This window comes from Macaca mulatta, chromosome 8 (assembly GCF_049350105.2).
Source record: "Macaca mulatta isolate MMU2019108-1 chromosome 8, T2T-MMU8v2.0, whole genome shotgun sequence".
Lineage (NCBI taxonomy): Eukaryota > Metazoa > Chordata > Mammalia > Primates > Cercopithecidae > Macaca > Macaca mulatta.
In genome coordinates this window covers 133,930,284-133,954,464 of record NC_133413.1, presented here as the reverse complement: position 1 = coordinate 133,954,464, position 24,181 = coordinate 133,930,284, and the positions used below count along the sequence as shown (strand labels likewise).

The window sequence follows — 24,181 nt, the reverse complement described above, 5'->3', positions numbered from 1 at the left end:
CATAAACAAAGCCACGTGGCCTCCGGGCCGGGGGGCCGGGCTAAGAGCAGGCGGCTCTTCCGGCAACAAAGAGCAGCGGCCGGCAGCGGGCATAAATACTGCGGCAGCGACTGCCGCGCAGCACTCCCGGAGCCTGCAGCGCCTGAGACCACCCCCCCCGCCCTCCGAGCCCGCCGCCCGGCAGGGTGCCCCGCGCCGTTCCCGCCGCCCCCACGCCTGTTCCCGGCCGTCGTCCCCGTCGCGGGCCCCTGCACCCCGAGCATCCGCCCCGGGTGGCGCGTCCCCGAGGCCACCAGGCCGGCCTCTTTTCCCCATCCGTCCCGTCCGCTCGCGGTGCCATGCCATTCCTCGGGCAGGACTGGCGGTCCCCTGGGCAGAGCTGGGTGAAGACGGCCGACGGCTGGAAGCGCTTCCTGGATGAGAAGAGCGGCAGCTTCGTGAGCGACCTCAGCAGGTGAGGGGACCCGCCACCAACTTCCAGCCCCCGCGAAACTGACCCGGGCTGGTCTAGGGGGCGCAGGGACCGCGAATGAGGCGTAGGCAGGGCTGGAGCGGGCTGAGGAGGGAGACCGTGGCCCGGAGGGTGGGACTGCAGTGCCTGATTTCTGTAGAGGTCTCCGGACCATCGGAGACGGGAAATTCGGTTTCTCTTCTTGTTCAAGGTCAGTGTCTCCAAGTGGACACGACTCCTTACAGAACACCTGGTCCCTCTGAGAGTCTGATGACATTCGCGGATCGTGTCCCCAAACGCTCGCTGAAACTTAATGACACAGCTTTAGTGGTCCATGCTTTAAGGACACAGAAGTCGCGCACTTTGCCCTTGTGGGGGCGCGGGCTGGTGGGCTGAGCCCCTTCACCGCGGGGTGGCCCGGCTCCCAGCGCCCAAGCACTGTGGACGCGACGGGTGACGGGATCCGACGCAGGTCCCGCCTGGAGCGGTTCCAGGCCCTGCCCAGGCACGGGCAACCACAAGTGGCCGGGAGGATGAGTAACTAGGAAGGGACAGACAGATGGTCCCTGGAGCAGCCGCTTACTGGGCGGACTTGGGAGCGGTGGAGGCTCGGGGCTGCAGAGGTGCAGAGGAGGGAAGTGGGCAGGGGATGAAACCCACGACAGCTCTGCTTCTGGGAGGACAGGGCTCTTGCACCTGTTTCCTCGGTGGCCCTCTCGGTCGATCGGCTTTATATAGAGAGTGCGCTCCGTTTCCAGGGGTGCCTGTCAGCTGCGAAAAGCCTGCCTGGCCCCGGTGAACCTCTGGATTTGAGGTCTTACCTGAGCCCTGTGGTCTGATGGGAAACCTGAGGTCCGCTGCGCTCCCCGCTCAGCTTGGCGAACGACGCTAGCGCCCGGCTAGTAAGTCAGGTAGCCTGGAATTTCTCAGCCCCTGATCTCAACAGTTGACTTTCAGAGACTCTTAGCATTTAGTCTCGTGAGGCGGGGGGGCGATGAAAGTGGTTCCAGAAGGGACTGGTGCAGCCAGAGTCACCCTTGGGAGCCTTTTCCTGCCGCCTTTGGTTAAAACCATGGGCCCCTGCACCCTTAAATTGGCTTCAATGGAGAATTCTGTTTCTGGGCCAGGTTCCCGCTTACTGAGATTTACCAGTGGTTGCTTGGAAAAAGCATTGGCAATAAATTTTGAGAAGACTATCAAGAAAATGTGGTTATTTTGTCAGCTTGACCTCCCGTGCCTCCCATTTGTTTGCGATTTGTAATGCATCAAATTCCCATTGTCTCACAATGTAAAGAAAGACATTATTTAATCCTGGTGGTCTGTCCGGAGAGACTTAAGCATATTAACTGCCAGCATATAACCATTTATGTTGTAGTTACTTGGAGGCAGTCCCAGGGGAATTTAGGGACCACCATAAGGAAATCTTATTTACATAAAATCAGGTAATTTATTTACAGTAAAGTAAGACCAACTGCTGTTGACAGACTGTGTCTTTTATCTACTGGAGTTACCAATTATGCCTAAATTATTCTCCCTCAACAAAATGGGAAACTTCCTTCCTCCTTGTTCCTAAGGACAATGATCTAATATTTTGGTACTTTATTTCTGTCTACAAGTTCAGGTTCTTTCTAGAAAAGTGCAGAAAGGGTCTGAAGAGTCATATTAGAGCCACTCACCCAAATATAATTTCAGGATGCTTCTCAGTGGATAGCAGATGATTGCGTTCAGCAGGAGAAGATTTAAAATGTAGGGTTGTATTAATACTCACGCTACTCGGGAGGCTGAGGTAGGAGGATCGCCCAGAAGTTCAAGGTGGCAGCAAGTCATGACTGTGCCACTGCGCTCCAGTCTGGGCCACAGACCAAGACCCTGTCTCTAAAAATAAATAAACAATTAAAATTTGCTTTAAAATACCCTGTACCAGCATCAGGAGAGAAACTGGTGTCACTCTCCCTTAGAAATAAATAGTGGCATCTTTGTCTTCACAGTGTGGAAGACCTGAAGATGGTCTTAACTTACCACAAAAGTTTAGACTGGGCTGGGATCAGGTGGCTTCCTGCACAGCCCCCCTCCCATGTCCCTGTCCCCTTCATAAGCCTCTTTTCTTTCTTCCCATTTCACACCTGAGCTGGAGCTGTCACATCCATCATCATTACCGCAAATAGTCATTGATATACTGACCACCTGTGGTCTCCTTTGAGTCAGCGTTTAGGAATCATTGGGTAGCCTCCTAGCAAAGCAGCTGGCTGTTTGTTTGCAGGGTATTTTTTTTTTCCAGCAACTGTAAACAATCCCTTCCCTACTTAGCATGAGAAGCCTGCCAACTTCTTAAAAGCAGTTGGCCTTCTGTGGTCTGGGTGTGTCATCTTAAATATCCTCAGTTTTTGGTGTTGGTGACGTTTCCCCGTGATGTCAGGTTTGGGCTGCGTGTCTGCCTACACAGGTGAAGCTGAATGCTTCTCCTGTTTTGAGAAAACAAAAGGCAGGCCCTTAAGCGGGCAAGGATCATGAAATAGAACTACAGAGACATGGTAGACTAATTCTCTAATTCCACAGACCATTCAGCAAGCGGCCCGAACAAGAACCCAGGATAAAGGATGCATGTGTTGGTTTTCAGCCTGGGGTTATTATTTTGTGTTGACCAAGGCTTGTCCACACAGCACACCTATTCTGGACTCAGCTGGCCATCTTCTCTGTGGTCCGGGACTCCAACCTTCTCCAGTGTAAAATGTTACAAATCCAGTCTCAGCCTTGTGTCCAGGAGTGAGATCATGGGAGGATTTAAGATAAGCTTAAAGCAGGACCCCTTCTCAAAAATGTTGAAATTATATAAAATAGAAGGGGAATGGCAAGTGTTAAATATGGTGGGGCAGATTTAAAATGCAAGGAAAGAGCTTGGCGTGAATTGGGATGATCCAAGAATGCTTCAAGGAAGTGGTGGTTCAGGCGCCTGCACAGCCCTCCTCAGCAACCACCCCCTCACCGCCCACCCCCAGGATGAGTAACCTAAGCTGTCTGAGCCTCTGCCACTCTTTTCTAAGCCTACACTTCTGTCTTTGAAAACTGACTCAAATGTTGCTTTACTGTATAGCTAAGGCTGGACCCGGAAGCAGGAAGTTTACCTTGGTGCCTGGATAAAAATAATAGTTCAGATTTTATGAGTGCTTACTGTGTGCAAGACACTGTTCTATGAGCGTTATACACTAGGCTGTTGGTTTCACCAGAGCATTCTGGGTACTAGCCTTGTGAGTTTGGCGATCTAGAGATGTGTCAGTAAATTGGCGTAGAAATCTCACTGGCTTTCATCAAGGCTATATAACTACAATTAAGCCTCTGGAGGCACGTCACAGCTTTCTTAAATGGTTTTTATTGCAAATGAAATGAGAAATAGGGCTTTATTTTTTTTTTCATTCCCTTCTTTATCTGCTGCCAAAACAGTCTTATTTATGGTCTTATTTTGAATTTTTTCTACATTTTTAAAAAGTTGCCTTAAAGTGTCTTGGTATGTGGTAATGTGGGGCTGGGGAGTGCGTCTTTTTCTTATTCTAGGCCTGTGCCTATAAAAATCAAGATTAGTAAATAGTGACTACAAAATAGCAACTTGCTGGCTATTATTGAATTTAGTGAAGAAAGCAGCCTCGTTGAGATGGTTTTGCTTATTAAAAAAAAAAAAAATCCAGTGCTCCAATTCCTAAATGGTGGTGGTTTTTCTTGTTAAAAATTTCGGTTGTAATTTTCCATTGGCTTTGCATTTTCTTGAAAAGGACACAATTGAACTCTCAAAATAGCCTCTGACTGAATATATTATTGCTTAAAAGAAAACATATAAGTAGGCAACACAAATAAACCCCATAGGCCTTCTTTCCAGGCCCTACCTCCGGAATCTAATACCAAGTGAAAATATAGGGTTTCTCTTTGGTTAAAACTTTTCTACATTCGACAGTGAGAGAACATCATCAATTATGTAAAATTCTTTCTAAACTAGCTTTTGAAATGAGTCACTCAGGCTTAAAGCAGGTTATTGTAGTTTCTGAGGAAAGTGAGTGCTCCAGTTCCTTTAAAGAATGTTTTCAACTGGAAAAGAAAAAGATGAAATATAAATATTTGACCTTGCTAAGTAATGATCACAGTGTATGGCCCAGGCTCGGAAAATCTGCTGCTGAACCTTAAATGTTGAGAATAAGACAACCTCATTTTATGATTCTCTCTATGTGGAATTTATACTGTAGGTTTTTGTTGTTTGTGGGGGGTGTGTGTGTTCTTTCTAAGGAAGCCTTCATGTGGTATTTTTGCACACAAAATGTTCTAGCTTTGCTTTCTAAAGCTGATCTCAGCTGTGGTACATCACGGACCACTCAAATGACCTTCCATCTTTTGCTGTTTTTCTCAACGTTGATTGAAATGTCTTAAGTTAGCCTCAGGAATTCAGCTCTGTTCTTTGTTCTGTCCCTCTTTTCCTTCTGACCTTGGAGCAGAAAATCAACTGGTCAGTGATTCTATACCCCTATAGTCATGCAAATAGACAGAAACACACTCCTGTGTTATACAAAGCTTGGCCCAAAACACTCATCCTTGGCTTGTTTTCAAAAGTGCCTCTGAGAGGACATTTCTGCAGGACTCTATCTGAAACCTAAAAATATCCTGTTTCCCTGGATGAAAAGAAGGCTATCGAGTTTAGTAGGAAACTCAGTAAATGGTATTAAGCATGGCCTTATGAAGGAAGATTAACAAATGATTATTTATCATGTTAGCCCTTAAGGGTCCAGAAAAGCAACACTGAGTATATTGTTGGAGATGTCATATGTGAGCATATTAGCAAGATACTTGTACTAACTGAAGTGCTACTTAAGACAGTATTGTATTAATAACAAAAAGATACTGGAAGTTGCTTCAAATCTTTTTTTCTCTTCTACCATTTATACAATGCCAAGGAAATAGAGAAGTGCAGATGTACATAATTATACCCAGCAGATGTACATATTTATACCCAACAGATGTATATCCAAAAAAGATATAAATCAAATTGCATTTTAAATTCAGCAGAAAAACTCAGAACATTAAAGGAGTATAAAATATCGGTGGTATAGCAAAAAAAAAAAAAAATCTAATTTATGTTTTACCAGTTGGCATTATAAATCCTGTTTTATATACTTCGTGGGGGTTGAGGGAGTTAGGGAACCTATCTTATCATACTTCAACATTTCTCCTGCATTCCTTCTGTGGAAATTATTCAGATTTACTTTGAAGTAACATTGTATAGTTGAATAGCTTACTACCCCTCAAATGATTGCTCAGCCCACCGAGGGAAATAATCGCCAGGCCCGAGGTGAGCCTGCCCATCCTTCAGTGACCTGTGAATTAGGCAGGTACATCCAATGTCTGTTCAGCCCTTATAAACTTATCAATTATAAGTTTACCTTGTACAGTCAAGACCCAAAGTCTTCGCCTCACAGCATGATGCCTAGTGTGTGTTAGTCAAGGCACTACATGAAACCTAAGCAACTAGCACTATACACAAAGCATCTCCTAGAAATGGAGTTTATATGTCAGATTTTTGTAAATGTGATTGTGTTTTAAAGACATGTTGGAAGGATACTACTTAAAAGCAGCTTAAGTATACTTTAAATGGATGAATTGTATGGTATGTGAAGTTTATCTCAACGAAGCTGTGTTTTTTTGTTGTTGTTTTCTTTTTCTTAAGCAGCAGCAGCAGCAGCTTGGGGTAGAGGCTTTCGCAAAATGAAGGCATTGTGTAGTACAGCGATACCAGTAATCACCCCTCCCCTCCATTCATCGTTTTTGTTTCAAGTAATATTGTAGTACTCTGCATTGCTCTTAGTTGAAGAGTAGAGTGCTGTGTGTCAAATTACAATGCAAGGCACTGTTAAGGAATTCAAAAGAAGTAGAAGCTCCCATCCCTGCCTTCCACACAGATGTGAACTTGCTTCATCCTAAAGGAGAAGTCTGTGCCTATATAGACTTTTTATTTTTTTTGAGTGATCATTTTATTGTTTTATTTTGTTTGAGAAGCCTGTATGTTTGTTTGTCTTATAACTCAGTGAGTTATTTATAGAAACAGCTCAGGTTCATGTATAGCTGTTACATCTCATCCTCTTTGTCTTCTGTTATTCATAGTTACTGCAACAAGGAGGTATACAATAAGGAGAATCTTTTCAACAGCCTGAACTATGATGTTGCAGCCAAGAAGAGAAAGAAGGACATGCTGAATAGCAAAACCAAAACTCAGTGTAAGCCATTTGTTTTGAACTTCAGAAAAAATCTGTTTGAAGATAGTTATGATTGGTTCTTGGAGGAAAAAAAAAAAAAAAAACACCTCCCATGTCACACGTCTGCCTCAGTGTTTTACTGTGTGTCCCTGACAGAGGTTACTGAGATCTTAGCACTCAGAAACCTGGCTGTGCATTTTACAAGCGAGATTAACATATTCTTTATAGTCTTGTTTATAAGTCAGTTGCTAGTTGAGGGCCTTTTTTCCTGCCAGTCATTTGTATTTGGTTATTTTACAGTGATGTGGTCGGCTGAATCAGTTCCAGTATGTATTTTTATTTTGAACTGTTTTGAGGCTTTGAAAACAGATTTTTCTCCCTCTTTCCTTCTATAAATCCTATTAACATTTCTAGATACTATATGTAAGTATCAGCAGAGAATATAAAGTTGTATTAATAGCAGGAATTACAGGTTACTTTATCTGTAACGCATGTTTTCCTCATGTTATCTGTTTGATTTCTACTTTTCATGGGCTTATAGAAGTTTCAGGTTTGGCATTGAAAATAAACTTGTACTTGAGTATTAGGTTTGTGTGGTTTTTTTATTTTTTTATTTTTTATTTTTTGGTGTTTTTTTGTTTGTTTGTTTTTGTTTTTTGAGACAGTCTCTCTCTGTCACCCAGGCTGGAGTCAGTGGCATGATCTCAGCTCACTGCAACCTCCACCTCCCGGGTTTAAGTGATTCTCATGCCTCAGCCTCCTGAGTAGCTGGGATTACAAGCACCTGCCATCACACCTTGCTAATTTTTGTGTTTTTAGTAGAGACGGGGTCTTGCCATATTGCCATGTTGCCCAGGCTGGTCTCAAACTCCAGGGCTCAAGCCATCCACGCCCCTCTGTGCACAGCATGTGACTCAGTCTGTCAAAGCCTAATTTCATTTTTTGGTGGGGACGGAGTCTCACTCCGTCGCCCAGGCTAGAGTGCAGTGGCACAATCTTGGCTCACTGCAACCTCCATCTCCCGGTTTCAAGTGATTTTCCTGCCTCAACCTCCCAAGTACCTGGGATTACAGGCGCCTGCCACCACACCCAGCTAATTTTTATATTTTTAGAAGAGATGGGATTTCACCGTGTTGGCCAGGCTGGTCTCGAACTCCTGACCTCTAGTGATCTGCCTGCCTCAACCTCCCACAGTGCTGGGATTTCAGGCGTGAGCCATTGCATCCGGACTGTAATTTCTTATGGCATAATGTTTTAGAAAATAATAATAATAATTTGGAGCTTTGGTATAGGAAATCTGGCTATCAAAGATTTAGAGTGCTTCAGACAAAGCAACTTATAGCCCCAGTATTTCTACACTGCAGAAATTAAGCACTTGAAACTCCTTAGGTTGTCAGTAGAGTCCTTATCTTTTTTGTCAAAACTTTTAAAACTTTGGAATACATGAAATGAAATGTTTTAAATCTTGAGCATGTTGCAGATATTAAAGCTGTGTATTCTTTTTGTCTCTATAGATTTCCACCAAGAAAAATGGATCTATGTTCACAAAGGAAGTACTAAAGAGGTGAGCATCCATTCATTTACTAAGTTATGCTAAACCTTATCCCTTCCTGATAGCGTAGGGAGGGAGGGATATGGTAGGGAGGGAAATTACTTCAAATCATCAGTGTCTTCTTGGATGTGGGAGACAGCAGCTATTAGTCTATTATCTAGCCAACCATCAGAGTTTGGAACAACAGAGAGAGAAAGAAGCAAAAGTCACCAGGTGGACCCTCTAGACGTTCAATGAAATTATGTATGTAAAAGTGCTTTATAAAGACTGACATGCCCATCTCAACCATATTATTATATCGTCCTGGGTTTTGCCTGAGGGCAATGTCTCCCTTTTGTTCTAAGATCTCTTTGGACTTCAACTCAGTTAAATTTCAGTCCTGGAAGGAATAATCACTAAATATAGTAGAAGTTTTCAGTGCCTGCTCAGTGTGATGTGGGAGGGGACAAGACATTATAATAACTACATTTGTATGGCACTTTATAAAGCCCTTTTATGTATATTTTCTCTCTGCACAGGCATTTGCTAAAATAACTAGGATACAAGCATATGAAAGAATTTCTCTGACTGTCAGGGACCTCAGTGAACATCTAGTTCCCTCTGTGATTTGAGGTCCAGAGGGGGTCACTGATAGTCCCAAGACCACCCAGATACCCAGATACCAGGACTACGAGCCAGGACTTTATACTCCCAATTCCCTCTGTGTTCATAGGTTAAAAGATCAAAACTTCTTTGCTTTCTCCCAAAACCTTAAAAACACTTTTGATGATCACAGTGAGAAAAGCACTATTGGTATAAGGCAAGCTGGTGACACAGTTGGCGCAGGTAGGTCTAATTCTCCTCCTAGGAGTACGTTACAGTCACCAACCATCATGACCTCCCGTATCCCATACCTTGCTCCCAGTCTTCCCTTAATACACAATTACTTATGATTTTTCTAGACTAATATGTGGAAAAATCATAAGCAAGGTCCCAAATGGTACAAGTCAAGAAAAGGGCGTGTTTAACATGTGAGGGGCTGACTGAGGTAGCTGCTGGCTGTGTTACCCACCTTGGTGCCTCTCAAGGGCTTGTGGGTACAGGAAAGAAGCCAGTGCCCCAGGTCACCTAAGACAGGCATCAAGCTCATTTGGCAAAATCCAGTTGGGTTGTTGTAACTGGCTCATTCTGACATGGATGACCTCTGCATGCAGGAGTAACTTCTGTGCCTTTGTTTTCGCGTTCAGCGCCATGGATATTGCACTCTGGGGGAAGCTTTCAACAGACTGGACTTCTCAACTGCCATTTTGGATTCCAGAAGATTTAACTACGTGGTCCGGGTAAGTCTCAAATGCCTAAAGGCTCATCCAGGCCCTTTCCCAAGTTGAATCATCTCTTTGGGTTGTCTTGAAGTGGTTTCCCCAAAAAGTAACTTTTTAGGACCTTAAGAATTTTGAGGCAAGCAGAAAACAGACCCCTCAATCTCCTTCTTCCCCAACATACTTCAAGTTCTTAAGTGGGTCGCACTAGGATGTCCCTGAGATTGGCCAGGACGGGCAGGGGCCGCCATATTACCCCCGTGAGTGGGTTAAAGAGCCAGCCTCTTCAAGTGAAATTTCACGCCAAGCCCCTTCCAAGCCCGCCCTGTGGATACATGGGAACATGTCACAGGCAGCACCAGCCCTGGCAACAGCCTTAGCAAGAGAGAATTCAGCAGGAAGCAAACCCTAGAGCACTTTGGCCTGTTTCAAAACCCAGCACCTCTGACTGTTCTCACTGTCTCCCACTTGTCCTACTTCAGCTGACTCTGGGGGACCCCAAGGCATTCTCAGAAGAGGCCACAAAACTGGATGAGTTAAAGCACCTCCGTGTTTTGTGCCTGTGGTTCCCTTCCACCCCCGTGTGATAACAGTATTCAATCCCATGTCCACCGAAAGCTTAAAACTGCCTGTTTTGGCCAAGTGCAGTGGCTCACACCTGTAATCCCAGCACTTTGGGAGGCCGAAGTGGGTGGATCACCTGAGGTCAGGAGTTTGAGACCAGCCTGGACAACGTGGTGAAACCTCATCTCTACTAAATTCAAGAAAATTAGCCAGGCGTGGTGGCACACACCTGTAATCCCAGCTACTCAGGAGGCTGAGGCAGGAGAATTGCTTGAACCCGGGAGGTAGACATTGCAGTGAGCTGAGATCACGCCATTGTATTCTAGCCCGGGCAATAGGAGTGAGACTCCATCTTAAAAAAAGAAAAAAATACAATTCTGACTGTTTGGATCTGCCATTTTCCATTTTAAACCCATTTTGAAAAAAAAAAAGACTGATTGCGGTGACTCATGCCTGTAATCCCAGCACTTTGAGAGACTGAGGCAGGCGAATCACGAGGTCAGGAGTTCAAGACCAGCCTGGCCAACATAGTGAAACCCTGTCTCTACTAAAAATATAAAAAAAAATTATCCGGGTGTGGTGGCAGGTGCCTGTAATCCCAGCTACTCAGGAGGCTAAGGCTGGAGAATCACTTGAACCTGGGAGACAGAGGTTGCAGTGAGCTGAGATGGCGCCACTGCACTCCATCCTGGGCAACAGTGCGAGACTCCATCTCAAAAAAGAAAAAGTTAATGAGCAAAATATTAATGATGAATATGGTAAAGCAGATCAGCTTAACCATGACTGTCATGTTATTATTTTTAATTGGTTTATTATTTTGTTATCTCTGCCTACCCTCCAAAGCTCCCTTGTGTATTTTTGTCAGCAGTCAACCTGGGAGGTAGCAGCTGTTTGGGTTTTAGGCTCAGAAGTAGGAGGGAATTTTCCCCCGTGGGTGTGGTTGGTTTGGTTTTTATTTTCTTTTTCCTGGATTGTTGTGCTTCTCGGTGCTGTGCCACTGAGTCAGATGATTGCAGAGGCTCAGCCAGGGTGATGACATTCAAGGCCCCTTGAGACCTGGATCCTTCACCTGTCATCTGGGCAGATGCAGGCTTGGCTGTCCAAAGTGACCTGATAAAAACCCAGGCCTGCAAGAAGCAGGTTAGGAGCTGTGAGCTGAGCCTGTGACCAACAGAGCAGATATATTCGCTCTTCAGCTAAGCTCTTCTTCCAATCCAAAAGGGATAAAAATAAGAGACCTTCTTGGGTGAAATGTTCACGCCATTCAGTGTGACTCTGCAAGTTCACGGAGGTCACCTAGTCCTCCTAGGGCCCACAGACTAGTCTAGGCTGGTTGGAAATGGGCCCAGGATGATCTGGAAGCTTCTACTGCTAAGAATACGAATAGTTTCCATCTTCTGGGTATTAGAGGAAGACGCTTAGATCTGATGTCTTATTACAAACTGATCTTCAAAATGGTCAGTTTTTAGATGGCCTTCCTTTCTACCTGCTTTTCCTTTTACAAGAAATAAAGCAAAGGAACAAGCATCATGATAGTGAAAATCTATTTCATCCAATATGTTCATTTTCACCTTTTATCTTTTTAGTAACCCTATAAAATATGGGTGCTTTGATTATCTCTCTTTAAACAAATGCTAGTACAGTAAGATAAAATGACTTGTCCACGATCACAAAGGGATGAAATCAAGATCTGAAATCTGGGCAGTCTTAGAGTCTACACTTTTAACTGCTACCATGAGTTCTCTGTGAGCAGAGGATCTGAAGTAAAACAGCCTGAGGGCAGGTCCTAGCTCCACTGATTTCAAACTGTCTCAGCCTCCCTAGAGACATGGTTTCCTCCTCTGTAACAATGACTTACCTCAACTTTCCAAGGTAACTGGGGAAACTTAGTGATATAAACAGAAGCACTTTGCACAGTAGAATCTATAAGCACTTTGCACAGTAGAATCTATCTACTGTGCAAAGTCAGCCGCTAATGTTTACTATTACCCACTTACCAAAATTATTGATTTCCCCCTAAGATGCCTTTTCAGTTGAGTTGATTAAAATGTTTTCTACTTTTAAAAAAATAATTGGTGAATCTGGCACTTGCGTAAGACGCAGCACAGAGAACACGTATCCAAGAGTATCTAATTGTAAAATACATCATGAGCATTTTGCTTTAAATAATCTTAGAGAAACTGCTGAATGCTTTCAAAGTTGTTAGGCTCAGAAATAGTGGAAAAATATGTCTATTTTGCAAAGAACAATTTTTCCCCATCACTATTAGAGACCTCTGTAATTTGAGGAATAATATGTTATTTTTATAAAGAACTTAAAACTTTTTAATGATAGCCACCGTGTTTTGAGGTTTTCCTTCTTAGGAACTCAGTATACTTCTCATACACTCTTATCCTTAAACCAACTCTGCAAAGTAGCTTGCCAGTATATTATCCCCATCATACTACTTTGACCTAATGGTGTTTAAATGCTACAATGATTACTGGTTTCACTAAGGAGCTAAACTGATTTTAAGGGCCATTTGGAGGAAAAAAAAAAAAGTTCAAAGCCTTGAGAGCCAAATACATTTTCTGAAAATCTGTTATGTTCATGCTGGTTGTCATCTTCCCAAAAAGAGCCATGCAGAGGTAATAAAAGAGACGGCTAACACTGCTATCTCAAAGTGTTATCACTCAGCATGAAAATTTCATGGAATGTTTAGAGTTGGAAAATTTTTTACTATAACTTGGAAAGATGTTTATATAACATTTCTACATCAATTTCACTGGCTACAAGCTACATGTATTGGCCCTGCTCCCTCCCCTACACAGCCCCAGTGACATAAAGACAGTTCTAGCTATGTGTTTTAAAGATTTCACATCTCTAGAAGCAGCAGCTTACCTACTCGTAGAAGGACATTTAAAACATAGTTTACCCTATAGCTCAAGACCAACACATTTTGGAAATTCCCTCGGGGAGCTGGAGAGGATTCCAGAGGCTGAGCCAGTCGGACTGGAAGTTTGTAAACATGAGTAGGTGAGTGCTGACTAACCAGGTCACAGAGAGGTCAGAGGATTGAGTGAGTCTTGAGCATCAAGTCAACCAGGAGAAGGTTTCAGAGACCATCACCCATGTAATGGCTCTGCAGTGAGCCTGCTGTGATCCCAGTGGTTCTTAGCCCTGGCTGCACATTGAAATCACCTTCGAAGCTTGTTAAACTACAGAAGCCCACCTCTGGAGTTTCCAATTTAATTAGTTGAAGGTGGTACCCAGGCATTGCTACTTTTAAAACGTCTGCCTGGTGATCTCAATGAGTTTTCAAGTTTACAGACCAGCTCGGAAACTACTTTGGAGCCCAGATATTACATTTTGCATATTAATGAGAATTTTTAAACAAAGTGCATGGAGACATTAAACTCTAGATATGACTTCTGGTCCTTCAGGAATTTAGTGATGGAAAGAGGACAGCCCCTCCTATATTCCAGCTCAAAGTTCGAAGTTTGTTTTTTGTGGTACCTTCTGCGCATCAATCACTTTACTTCTCTGAACTATAAAACTGGGATAACCATACCATACCTATACTGAAGCATTTTTATGAGAATGAACAAATAAAATGTAAAAATAAAGGCAGTGGGTGTAAACGTGTTATATACATTTCAAAATGCAATGTAACTTACTTTTCAGAAAGTTAAGTAGGATTTTAGCATATGCAACCACCTTTCTAGGGTGACTAAACCTGAAGACTCAATTCATAGGCCAGATACAGTTGGGGACAGAGATTTGCCTATTTGCAGTGGGACTTCTGAGGCCCTTAGAATGGTTGTACATTTTTAAAATCTTTATATTCTCGCCAGAGAGGCTCAATGACAGAAAACACCAACATTTATCCAAACAACTGCCCCTGTTCCCTTGGTCCCTAGTGAGTCCCTTGAGAAACTGCATTATTGGGATAAGATGGAATTAAGATAAAAACTGAGCAGTACCAATAAAAAGTATGGCTTTAAAAGGTCATGAAAGCAACTGTTATTTGGTGTCTGTTATTGCTGAGTACAATGTAATACAGAGCTTAAACTTGAATTCAAACTTGTACTCCTCTAAAACCTGTATTATTTTCTCCAGGCCCTGCCACTATAGCCAGTGAGGGAAATAGATGAAATAAATCTGACTCTACCTTGAAGGTCTGCAGCAGGGGTCAGCCAACTCCTAGCCCTCAGGTCAATAGCCTACCATCTGTTTTTATATGGCCCATGAGCTAAGAATGATTTGTACGTTTTTCAATGTTTTAAAAAATTAAAAGTATAATATTTCATAACACATGGAAATTATGTGCAGCTCAAATTTCAGTATCCATAAATAAAGTTTTATTGGAACAGCTATGCTCATTCATTAGATACTGTCTGTGGCTGTTTTTGTGCAAAATGGCAGAGTTGGGTTCAGAGTTGAGCAACAGAGAGCTTATAGCCTGCAAGCCTAAAATATTTACTATCTGGATTTCTACAGAAAGAAAAAAAAGTATTGCCCCCTGCCATACAGTATAACTGATAGCCTGAGAAGTGTGCATTAGAAGAAGTTACCTACTCTGACACCATGAGAATGAATTTGAAAAGAACCAAGATGTGCTAGAGGCAGATAGGCTATGAAGTTTCGGAAGGGTAGCATTACTGTGGGCAGGATATTCAAGAAAGACTTCAAGGAGAAAGTGGGATTTAAACTGGTCTTGAGTAAGGGTAGAACTCAGGGGAACTGGTTTGAGGCAGGCAGGCAGGTATAAGGTCTGTTGAGAGATCAGTGAGCAGAATATTCAAGTATGGACAGAAGTAGCACAGTGTGCTTTAGAATATAGATCATGGGCTGGGTGCAGTGGCTCATACCTGTAATCCCAGCACTTTGGGAGGCTGAGGCAGGAGGATCACTTGAGGTCAGGAGTTCAAGACCAGCCTGGCCAACATGGTGAAACCCTGTCTCTACTAAAAATACAAAAATTAGCCAGGTGTGGTGGTGCACACCTGTTAATCCCAGCTACTTGGGAGGCTGAGGCAGGAGAATCACTTGAACCTGGGAGGCAGAGGTTACAGTGAGCCAAGATCGTGCCACTGCCCTCTAGCCTGGGTGACAGAGGCTGTTGTTTTAGAAACTCTGTCTCAAAAAAAATAATAATATAAGATCATCGAAGGGTGTTGCCACGAGCTGGTTATTATGATCTTGGGCAGGCCTCTGTTGCCCATCTGTAAGATGGAAATGATGACAATAGCACCCTGCTCCTAGATATGATGAGGACTAAATGAGATAAGCAGTTTATGAGTGTTAGTCATGTATAGTAAGAAGTTTATAAACACTACTGATGATTGTTCATTTAAATATGGCTAGAAAAGGAGATTGGACAGACTTGAGAAGAGGCTTCGAGTGTGAGGCTACATTATCTAGTACGCAGGAGGAAGCCACTGGAAAAAAACAAGAAACAGCACCTTGGCCAAGCAGTGTTTCAGAAGGTCATGACTTCTAACAGGCTCTGGCATCCCCAGATGCCATCAACCAGCAAATTATAAATCTGTTACTTTGTGGTTTACAAATTCCATCTTTGTGTATCTACGTCTTTGATAAGCACAGTCAGGCTGTACAGTAGGCAGATGTTGTTAACCCATTTTAGAGGTGAGGAAGCAGAGGCCAGGGAACTGGGTGATTTGCACAAGGTTGCCTGCCCAGGAAGGGACGTGGAATAGAGGCAGGACCTAAGCCTGGTTCTCCAACTCCTGCTCCAGTGCTCTCTCCTTTCAACCGCATTGCTTAGAAGGCAAAATGCAAAATGGAGCCTGCCTTTTATCACCACTAAAATATTTGCACACATGCACACACGCTATCACAGGAGAGGGTCTTAATGCCAGAATGACCTTTGATCTGATTACTCCTAGCTCTCTCTATGGGATGAGAATGAGCCCAACTCTATAGTAACTGTAGCTGCCATTAACAGCCCAGGAAGGTCAGGGAGAACTTGAGTACCAGTTTTCTCACTGGAGTAAACTGACCCATACATGCTAGTGGATGAAGAAGGACAAATAAAAGCTTGCAACCCCAGTTTCTTTGTCCCTCTGCAGCAGAGCATCACAACCTAAACCGATGCACATTCCTATTTTTTTCTGCGTTACCACCCTAAGTGCATTTGAATGTTTCCAGCAAGTTACTGCATTCCTACCACCCCTGAAAGCATTTTCCAAAAACATGTTTTAGTTTAAGTTGACTGGCGGTTTGGCAAACAAAAGGCTGGAATATGGCACAATGACTCAAATTTAAACCCAATGCCTTAAATTAAAGGCATGCTGTTGCCAAGCCCCTGGTGGGCCTTGATGTGCATCAGCATCCTGGCCCCTTCACACAGGTTCCTCTGCCACAGTGACCTTGGATTCACTGGAGGCTGTACATGCAGAGGCCTTCCTCTGATGGAGGGTGGCCTCAGCCACCTGGGCTTTAAACTGGTGCTATCTGGGATGAAGGAAAGGCCAACCACTGCAGCAGCAATAAAGGCAAAAGAGCAGAATCATGGGCCTGTTTGAAAATGATGCACAGAGTCAGGCGTGGTGGCTCACACCTGTAATCCCAGCACTCTGGGAGGCCACGGCAGGCAGATCACCTGAGGTCAGGAGTTTGAGACCAGCCTGGCCAACATGGTGAAACTCCATCTCTACTAAAAATACAAAAATTAGCTGGGCTGATGACACACTGCTGTAATCCCAGCTACTCTGAAGGCTGAGGCATGAGAATCACTTGAACCCGGGAGCCAAGATCTTGCCACCGCACTCCAGCCTGGGTAACAGAGGGAGACTCTGTCTCAAAACAAGAAAAAAGAAAAGAAATGATGCACAGAAATGATTGTGATCCCACCCTTCTGAAACTTCCAAGCCTATCTGCCTCCACCATATCTTGGTACTGGGAGCATTCACTTAGTCCCAGCTACTCAGAAGGCTGAGGCAGGAGAATCATTTGAACCCAAAAGGCGGAGGTTGAGGGCACAGGGTGGGTCCCTCAGTGACTGCTGGTTAAACTGCTAGTGATTTCATGGGAGGAAATCTGTATCTCCTGGAATTTCTGGCCTTGTTATTCATTTTTATTAGCATTCAGGCAGGCAGATCCTGAGGTGTCTAGGTGCCCACAGAAGTGGAGGCTGCTCACAGACACGGGGACATGGCCACAGCATTAGAGGGGGCTGTGCGGAAAAAGGAGGCCACCTGAAGAAGTGGGAGATGCCCGCACCACCCTAGGTGTAGTAGGGTATTTGCAGAAGTAGGAGGGTACCCACAGAAATGAGGGCTCCCGTGGAAATGGGGGAAGATTAAGAGACTAGAGCATAGACTCCTAATAGTATAAAATAATTTAAGCATGCACTCTCAATTTATGCATATTCATAAATTCACTTAGAACTCATACACCTCTAAAAGATGCCAGTAATGACATCTACCCTGCAGTGTTGCTGTGAGAATGAAACTGAATGTCAACCTGGTAAATGCTGTAGAACCACACCTGGGATGTGGTAACATTCAAGGAGTGTAGTAGTTGTTGCTGTTACTGTCATCATCAACTTGAGGGACCTTATTGTGGGCATTAGAAAATACACAAAATCAGAGATTAAAGATCATATAAAATACTGAGATTTCTGTTTTGTTAGTTTTCTACCTGATTTTCTTTCCAGTACTACTTCAGAGACTGCTGGATTGAAAGTGTGCCCATTTTGTATAATTTTTTTTCTTGATGACTCAGGATCTAAACCTATAGCACTAGCATCCCAGCAGTGTTTTTTCTTTTTTTTTGTTTTTGTTTTTTGTTTTTGTTTGTTTTTTCTTTGTTTTTGTTTTGTTTTGTTTTGAGACAGAGTCTCGCTCTGTCACCAGGCTGGAGTGCAGTGGCACGATCTCAGCTCACTGCCACCTCTGCCTCCTGGGTTTAAGTGATTCTCCCGCCTCAGCCTCCTGAGTAGCTGGGATTACAGATGCCAGCCACCACACCCGGCTAATTTTTGTATTTTTAGTAGAGACAGGGTTTCACCATGTTGGCCAGGATGGTCTCTATCTCTTGACCTTGCGATCCACCTGTCTCAGCCTCCAAAAGTGCTGGGATTACAGGCGTGAGCCACCGTGCCCGGCCAATGTTTTCTATTAAAATTCTAGCTAAGCATCTTGGCCCTGTCGGGGGCTTATCACACCTTGGGATGTGCCAAATTGTTCAGGTGAGCTGGGTTTTCAGTGCCAGTCCCACAGACCTTTTCTCATCCAAGGAGGGATGCTCCTGAGAGCATTTACACTGTGCTCTAAGTATCTGGGACCCAGAATCTAAAGGCCTCATGAGTCCAGTAAAGGAAGAGGTCTCCGACGGCAAGAAGTGGGAATTGACAGCATCCTCCTGCTAGGTCTCCATATGCAGCAAATTGCTTCAAATGAATGCTTTTGAATCCCTGAACAGGTATTTCTACATTGGGCCCAAACACCTAGTGTTGCCATAGCCACTTGAGAATCATGTCAGACCTGGCCCCTGCTTGTCAGGTGCTTCTGGGCTACTCTGGGGGGGACAAAGTATAACTATTCAAATGGCAAATTGAATTAGCACAGTCTGGGAGCCTTGGAGATGGCTTCTTGAAAGAGGTAGAACCTGAAATTCTCCTTCCTTGGGGGACGGCCAGTATTTGGCCAGATGGAAAGACAAGTGGAAGGCTTTGCAGAGACAAGCGATGTAAGCAGAACCTAGAAATGGGAAGGAGCGAACGTGAAGGGGAATGATTTTGGGTCGGGGTCAATAGCAATATGACATTCAGCCTGTAAAACTGTAGGGCAGAGGTGAGCGTTGCTGGAATAGATGGGAGCTCAGTTTAAGGAAGATCACTGCCAAACGTCACTGTTCAGATGGATGCAATGGGGAATCAACGGCCATTATCAATTCAAAAGTAACCAGGGCCAGGTGTGGTGGCTCACACCTGTAATCCCGACACTTTGGGAGACTGAGGCGGGTGATCACTTGAGGTGAGGAGTTTGAGACCAGCCTAGCCAACATGGTGAAACGCCATCTCTGTTAAAAATACAAAAATCAGCCGGACATGGTGGCAGGTACCTGTAGTCCCAGCTACTCAGAAGGCTGAGGCAGGAGAATTATTTGAACCTGAAAGGGGGAGGTTGCAGTGAGCCAGTTCACACCACTGCACTCTAGCCTGGGCAGCACAGTGAGACTCCGTCTCAAAAAAAAAAAAAAGAAAGAAAAGTAACCAGGATGGGTGAAAGATGAAGAGGCAAGTCTCTCTCTGCTGAGAATACAATTAATGCATATAAACTTGGCTCTCCTTATTATTTTAACTCCCTCTGTTAAAAGAGAGCTGTTTCACTTGCAAATAATATTTATCCAATCTTGACATGCCTGCAGATTATTAATGTCGCTGAAATTTTTTTCTCTTTCAACCTGTCAGTGTTCAAGCTCAAAGTCAGAAGAAAACTTTCCAGGTTTTTTATCTGTGTTATTCGCTGAGTAAATAAGGGTCTTGGAAGTACCCAGCACTCAGAGCAGGGAGAGGCACTGCCTAGTCTAACTGAAGGTTTATTATAGAAGACGCCACCTTCCTATAGATGGACACCCAACTTGGGTATTGAGCATGTGAGGCATGGCAAGGCTGCTTGAGGCTGGGCCTCGTTTCTGCCTTTGATAACTCTGGCAGATTTTCCAATCAGACATATACTTCATACTGTAGCACCCCACTTGTATACAAGATAAGGAATTTGGGGATAAATTGTGTTCTTATTCTTAACAATTCTGTATGAGAATGATAGAGTATACTTAGGTAAGAGCCTTGTGGTTTTGTCCTTTTAAACTAACAGGTAGAAGAAGCTGCTATTTTTGTTGATGCTTCTGAAAGCCCAAGTGTTTACTGTCCCTCCAGATCTCAGGCTGCTTGCCCTTCTGGAAAGTGTTTGAGATGTGTTTGCATTATAAGTAATTTACTCCTATGGCCCATGCCACTCCTGGGGCATCAGTCTGGAACCAGTCCCCATACAGATATCAGCCTGACCAGCCAGATGGTCTGCCATGGACCTTGATATGTCATTTGGCCATCATGAGCCGCCTCACCTGTAGCAGGAGGAAATTTGGGTAAACTGTTTCCTGAGTCCCTTCCAGCTACAACACTCTTTGATTCAAAAAGACAAATGTATGTTTAAAAAAAACACTATTTGTTGAGTGCCAGGCTGGGGGTAGAGTGGGAAACAGGACAACACTTGCTGTCTTGAGGGTTCCATCCTAATTAGCCCATCAGCAAGTAAGTGAGCAAGACCAGTTCAGATATGCATAAATGGAACAATGAAGAACAATGAAACCATAGTAAGATGAAGATGGCACCAGGGAGGCTTTCACATGAGATGGCCAGGAAAGGGTCCTCTGAGCCCGGGGCAGGCCACATTTGAACTGAGACCTGAGGGATGGGATGGAGCTGAGCATGTAAAGATGTGGCAGAGGCAAAGGCCCAGAGGTGAGAATAAGCTTGACCTACTCAAGAGACAAATAACCTGTGTAGCCAGAGCAGAATGAAATTGTGCAAAACTAGGCTGGAAAAGGAGTAGAAACCAGATCAGGGAGAACCTTGCCAGTCATGGTAAGGAGCTTGAGTTTTTTCCTAAGTGCAAGGAGAAGCCATTTGAGGATTTTAAGCAAAGAAGTAATGTGAACTGATGGATTTTTTAAACTATGAATGCTATACTAAAATAAATTGTAGGGAAGAAGATGTAAGAAGCCTGCTCTTGACACAAGTGTAGTGAGATAAGAGGGAAATCTCTCTTCTGCCCATTCATCTTGCACACACCACTTCAAACTCTGGTTCATATCCGCTCTGAGATTTGCTAGACGATATTGCTTGCAACTAGATTTGTCTCCTGTTCGTTGCCTCCAGAACTAGCATGAGCCAAAGCTGAAGGGCAGGATGTGGTTTCAGCATGTGGTGACCACCATCCCTCCCTCCAGTAGCTCAGAGCCGTTCCTGCTACTGCACAGCTCGTCACTGCAGATCATGCCGGATGCCCAGAGTGCCCACACGATAATGACACCATGGAATTCCAGAGGAGCCGAGAAGCCTCCTCCTCCTTCCCCTTCCCTCCCCCTGCCTCTCTTTAAACATAGCCACAAATTACTGGCACCTGGGCTAAAATTTGCCCAGTCAAAAACAAGCAGCCACTTCCAAACAAGACATTTTCCTCTGTTCTCTTTTTCTCTTGTGGCTAGGGGCAAAGAATCCAATTGGCTAAGTCATGTTGGTACACAGATTGCTAGATACAAACCTACTTTCCTAGGCACACAGCTCTCTTAACACAAATAAAAGCGATAAATTTGGGCTGTGCGCGATGGCTCACGCATGTAGTCCCAACACTTTGGGAGGCCAAAGTAGGTGGATCACCTGAGGTCAGGAGTTCAGGACCAGCCTGGCCAACATGGTAAAACTCAATCTCTACTAAAAATACAAAAAGTATCCAGGTGTGGTGGCGAGCACCTGTAATCCCAGCTACTCAGAAGGCTGAGGCAGGAGAATCATTTGAACCCAGGAGGTGGAGGTTGCAGTGAGCTGAGATCGCACCATTACACTCCAGCCTGGGCAACAGAGCGAGACTCTGTCTCAAAAATAAAAAAATAATTTGAAAGTCGGTAAATTCTGCTCTCTTCACCACTAGTTCCATACATCACTACCTAGTGGCTCTGGGCCTATAGAGTGATGCTGATGTGGGAAGTAGAACCTGTGGTTTACCTAAAGCAGTTGCTTCATCCTAAATGTGCTCTTAGCACTTTCTGGGCATTATAGCGCCCTTAATATTAAAAGTTGATTACCAGTCACAGCATAATATTATGTAAAATTTCTAGACTCTGTTTCCCCAGAACACAACAGTAAATGGTATTGCTCCATTTTTGGAGTAAAATTTGGCCCTCCATGCAAATTGATTGGCCTTGACAAACTGAAGTCCTGAAACTGTCAGAATATATGTTCTGCCAGGCACAGTGGCTCATGCCTGCAATCCCAGCACTTTGCGAGGCTGAAACAGGAGGATCACTTGATCCCACAAGTTCAAGGCCAGCCTGGGTAACATAGGAAGACTCTGTCTCTACAAATAGAAATAAAAAACTTAGCCAGGCATAGTGGTGTGCCCCTGTGGTCCCAGCTACTTGGGAGGCTGAGGTGGGAAGATAACTTGAGCCTCGGAGGTCAAGGCTACAGTGAGCCATGACTGTGCCACTGCACTCCAGCCTAGGTGACAGAGTGAGACTGTCTCAATTAAAAAAAAGAAAATGTGTTCTCTATTAGACATATCTGGGCTCAAGTCCTGGCTCCACCATTTGCTACTGCTGGTATGGCTTTAGGTGAGTGCTTCTCTGAGCCTCAGTATCCTCATTGGTTAAATGGAGAACCTACCTCATTGGGTTGTTGTTAAAGATAAACAAGATTACACATGTATAGTGCTTAGCGCAGTTGCTGACACATAGTAAGCACCCCATTGTTATTGTTATTGTTATTGTTAGCAAAATAAGACTCCATGGTAGAAAAACCATGCAAGTCATAAAATGTATCAGCATTAACTTTTATCAACAGATAGGGTGCTATTAAATGTATCACCAACATAGTAAAATGATAGAAAGGAATATTACAGTGTGAAAGCATTTATGCATTTGTTTGACAACAGGTACAATTGAAATACAAATATGCATTTGTTTGACAACAGGTACAATTGAAGCAATTCCAAAGGTCTTTAAATGGGTTGTATTTGCCCTGTTAACTCAGTATTTCCTGACTGGCAATAATTTTACTTGGTAATGCTCTGTATTATGGTAAAAGCTAACGATAATAATTTATCGAGTATATTCTTTGTACCAGGCACAGTTATGAATGCTATGTGAACACATTTAATCTTCACTGCAACTCGGAAGTAGGTACTATTACTGTGCATATTTTGCAGGTGGGAAAACTGAAGCGGACAGTTTGCCTCTGGAGCCCTCACTCTTAAACTCTATGATATATACCAGAAACTCTATGATACAGCCCAGGTGCCAAATCTGGCGCTCCACCTGATTTGTAAATAAAGCTTTATTGGAACACACCCACGCCCACTCATTGACACATTGTCTATAGCCATTTCTGTACTATAGCTTCAGGGTGGAGTAGTTGCTCCAGAGACCATGTGGCCCACAAACCTTAAAACACCTACTGTTTAGCACTTTATGGAAAAAGTTTGCCAACCCCTGATGTCAACTTTAAACTTCACAAAAAGACTGGAGTTCAGAAAGGAAAGAAAGAATACCTTGTAATAAAAATGCTTATGTTTGGTATTTACTGTGGATTTGTACATATTTATCTCACTTAATTCTCATAGCAATCCTGTGAAGTAAGTAGTCTTTTTATTTCCATTTTAGAAATGAAGAATCAGGAGTTCAGAGGGATTAAATGATTTACACTGTAGGCTGGAGAGCAAACTCCATGAGTCTAGGGATCATGTGTCTTCATCGTCATGTCCCTGTCACCTACCACGATGCTGGCACAGGGTGGACACTCAGAAAATACTTGCTAAATGAATGACAGTTACAAAGGTCATCCAGCTAGAGAATCCAGGTCTTCTCCTATTCCAGGGTTCTTTCTCCTGACTCCACAACTGTCTGACAGTTAAAAAAAAGGTCCGGCGGGGGGGGGACTTTCCCTTGAGATAGGATGAAGCCCAGAGTGGTTAACATGTCATTATGCTGTCAATTGACAAGTTTTTGCTGCTATGTTCCTCCTTCTCCTTAGTCAGAGAAGATAATCAGACCAAAAGGCAGTTCGTTTCTCCTCCAATGCACAGTCATGGTGTTGAGAGTTTACTTGTCCTTGTGATTGGTGCATATTTTGACAAGATTAAAACTGACACCCTCATGAGATGGTAGTCACATGGAATCTGGGTTTTGGATGGATTTCAGGCAGTGCTCTGGCTGCCTTCCTCCCAACCCCTTGCCCCACCTCCTACCCAGTGATGAGTCACAGTGCACAGCCGATTGCCCTTCAAGAGCTGACCCAAGGCTTTTGTTTTCTTTCATCTGCTTCATGCTGGTCATGTGAGGATCAGGGTATTATTAGACCATC

General features: G+C 43.9%; 1 protein-coding gene across 4 annotated transcripts in view; it reads left to right on the top strand.

Moving 5' to 3' along the window:
- The first annotated feature begins 42 nt into the window (after window positions 1–42).
- The window catches only part of FBXO32 (F-box protein 32), a 43,624-nt gene continuing 19,485 nt past the window's right edge, over window positions 43–24,181 (top strand). For 2 of the 4 annotated variants that reach the window (XR_013396818.1, XR_013396817.1), the window contains exons 1-4: window positions 43–454; window positions 6,587–6,699; window positions 8,193–8,242; window positions 9,457–9,549. Coding sequence is in view for 1 of the 4 variants with exons in the window: in NM_001257729.1 (NP_001244658.1) it covers window positions 339–454; window positions 6,587–6,699; window positions 8,193–8,242; window positions 9,457–9,549 (372 nt within the window). In the remaining 3 variants the exon portion in view is untranslated. 4 annotated transcript variants of the gene reach the window in all.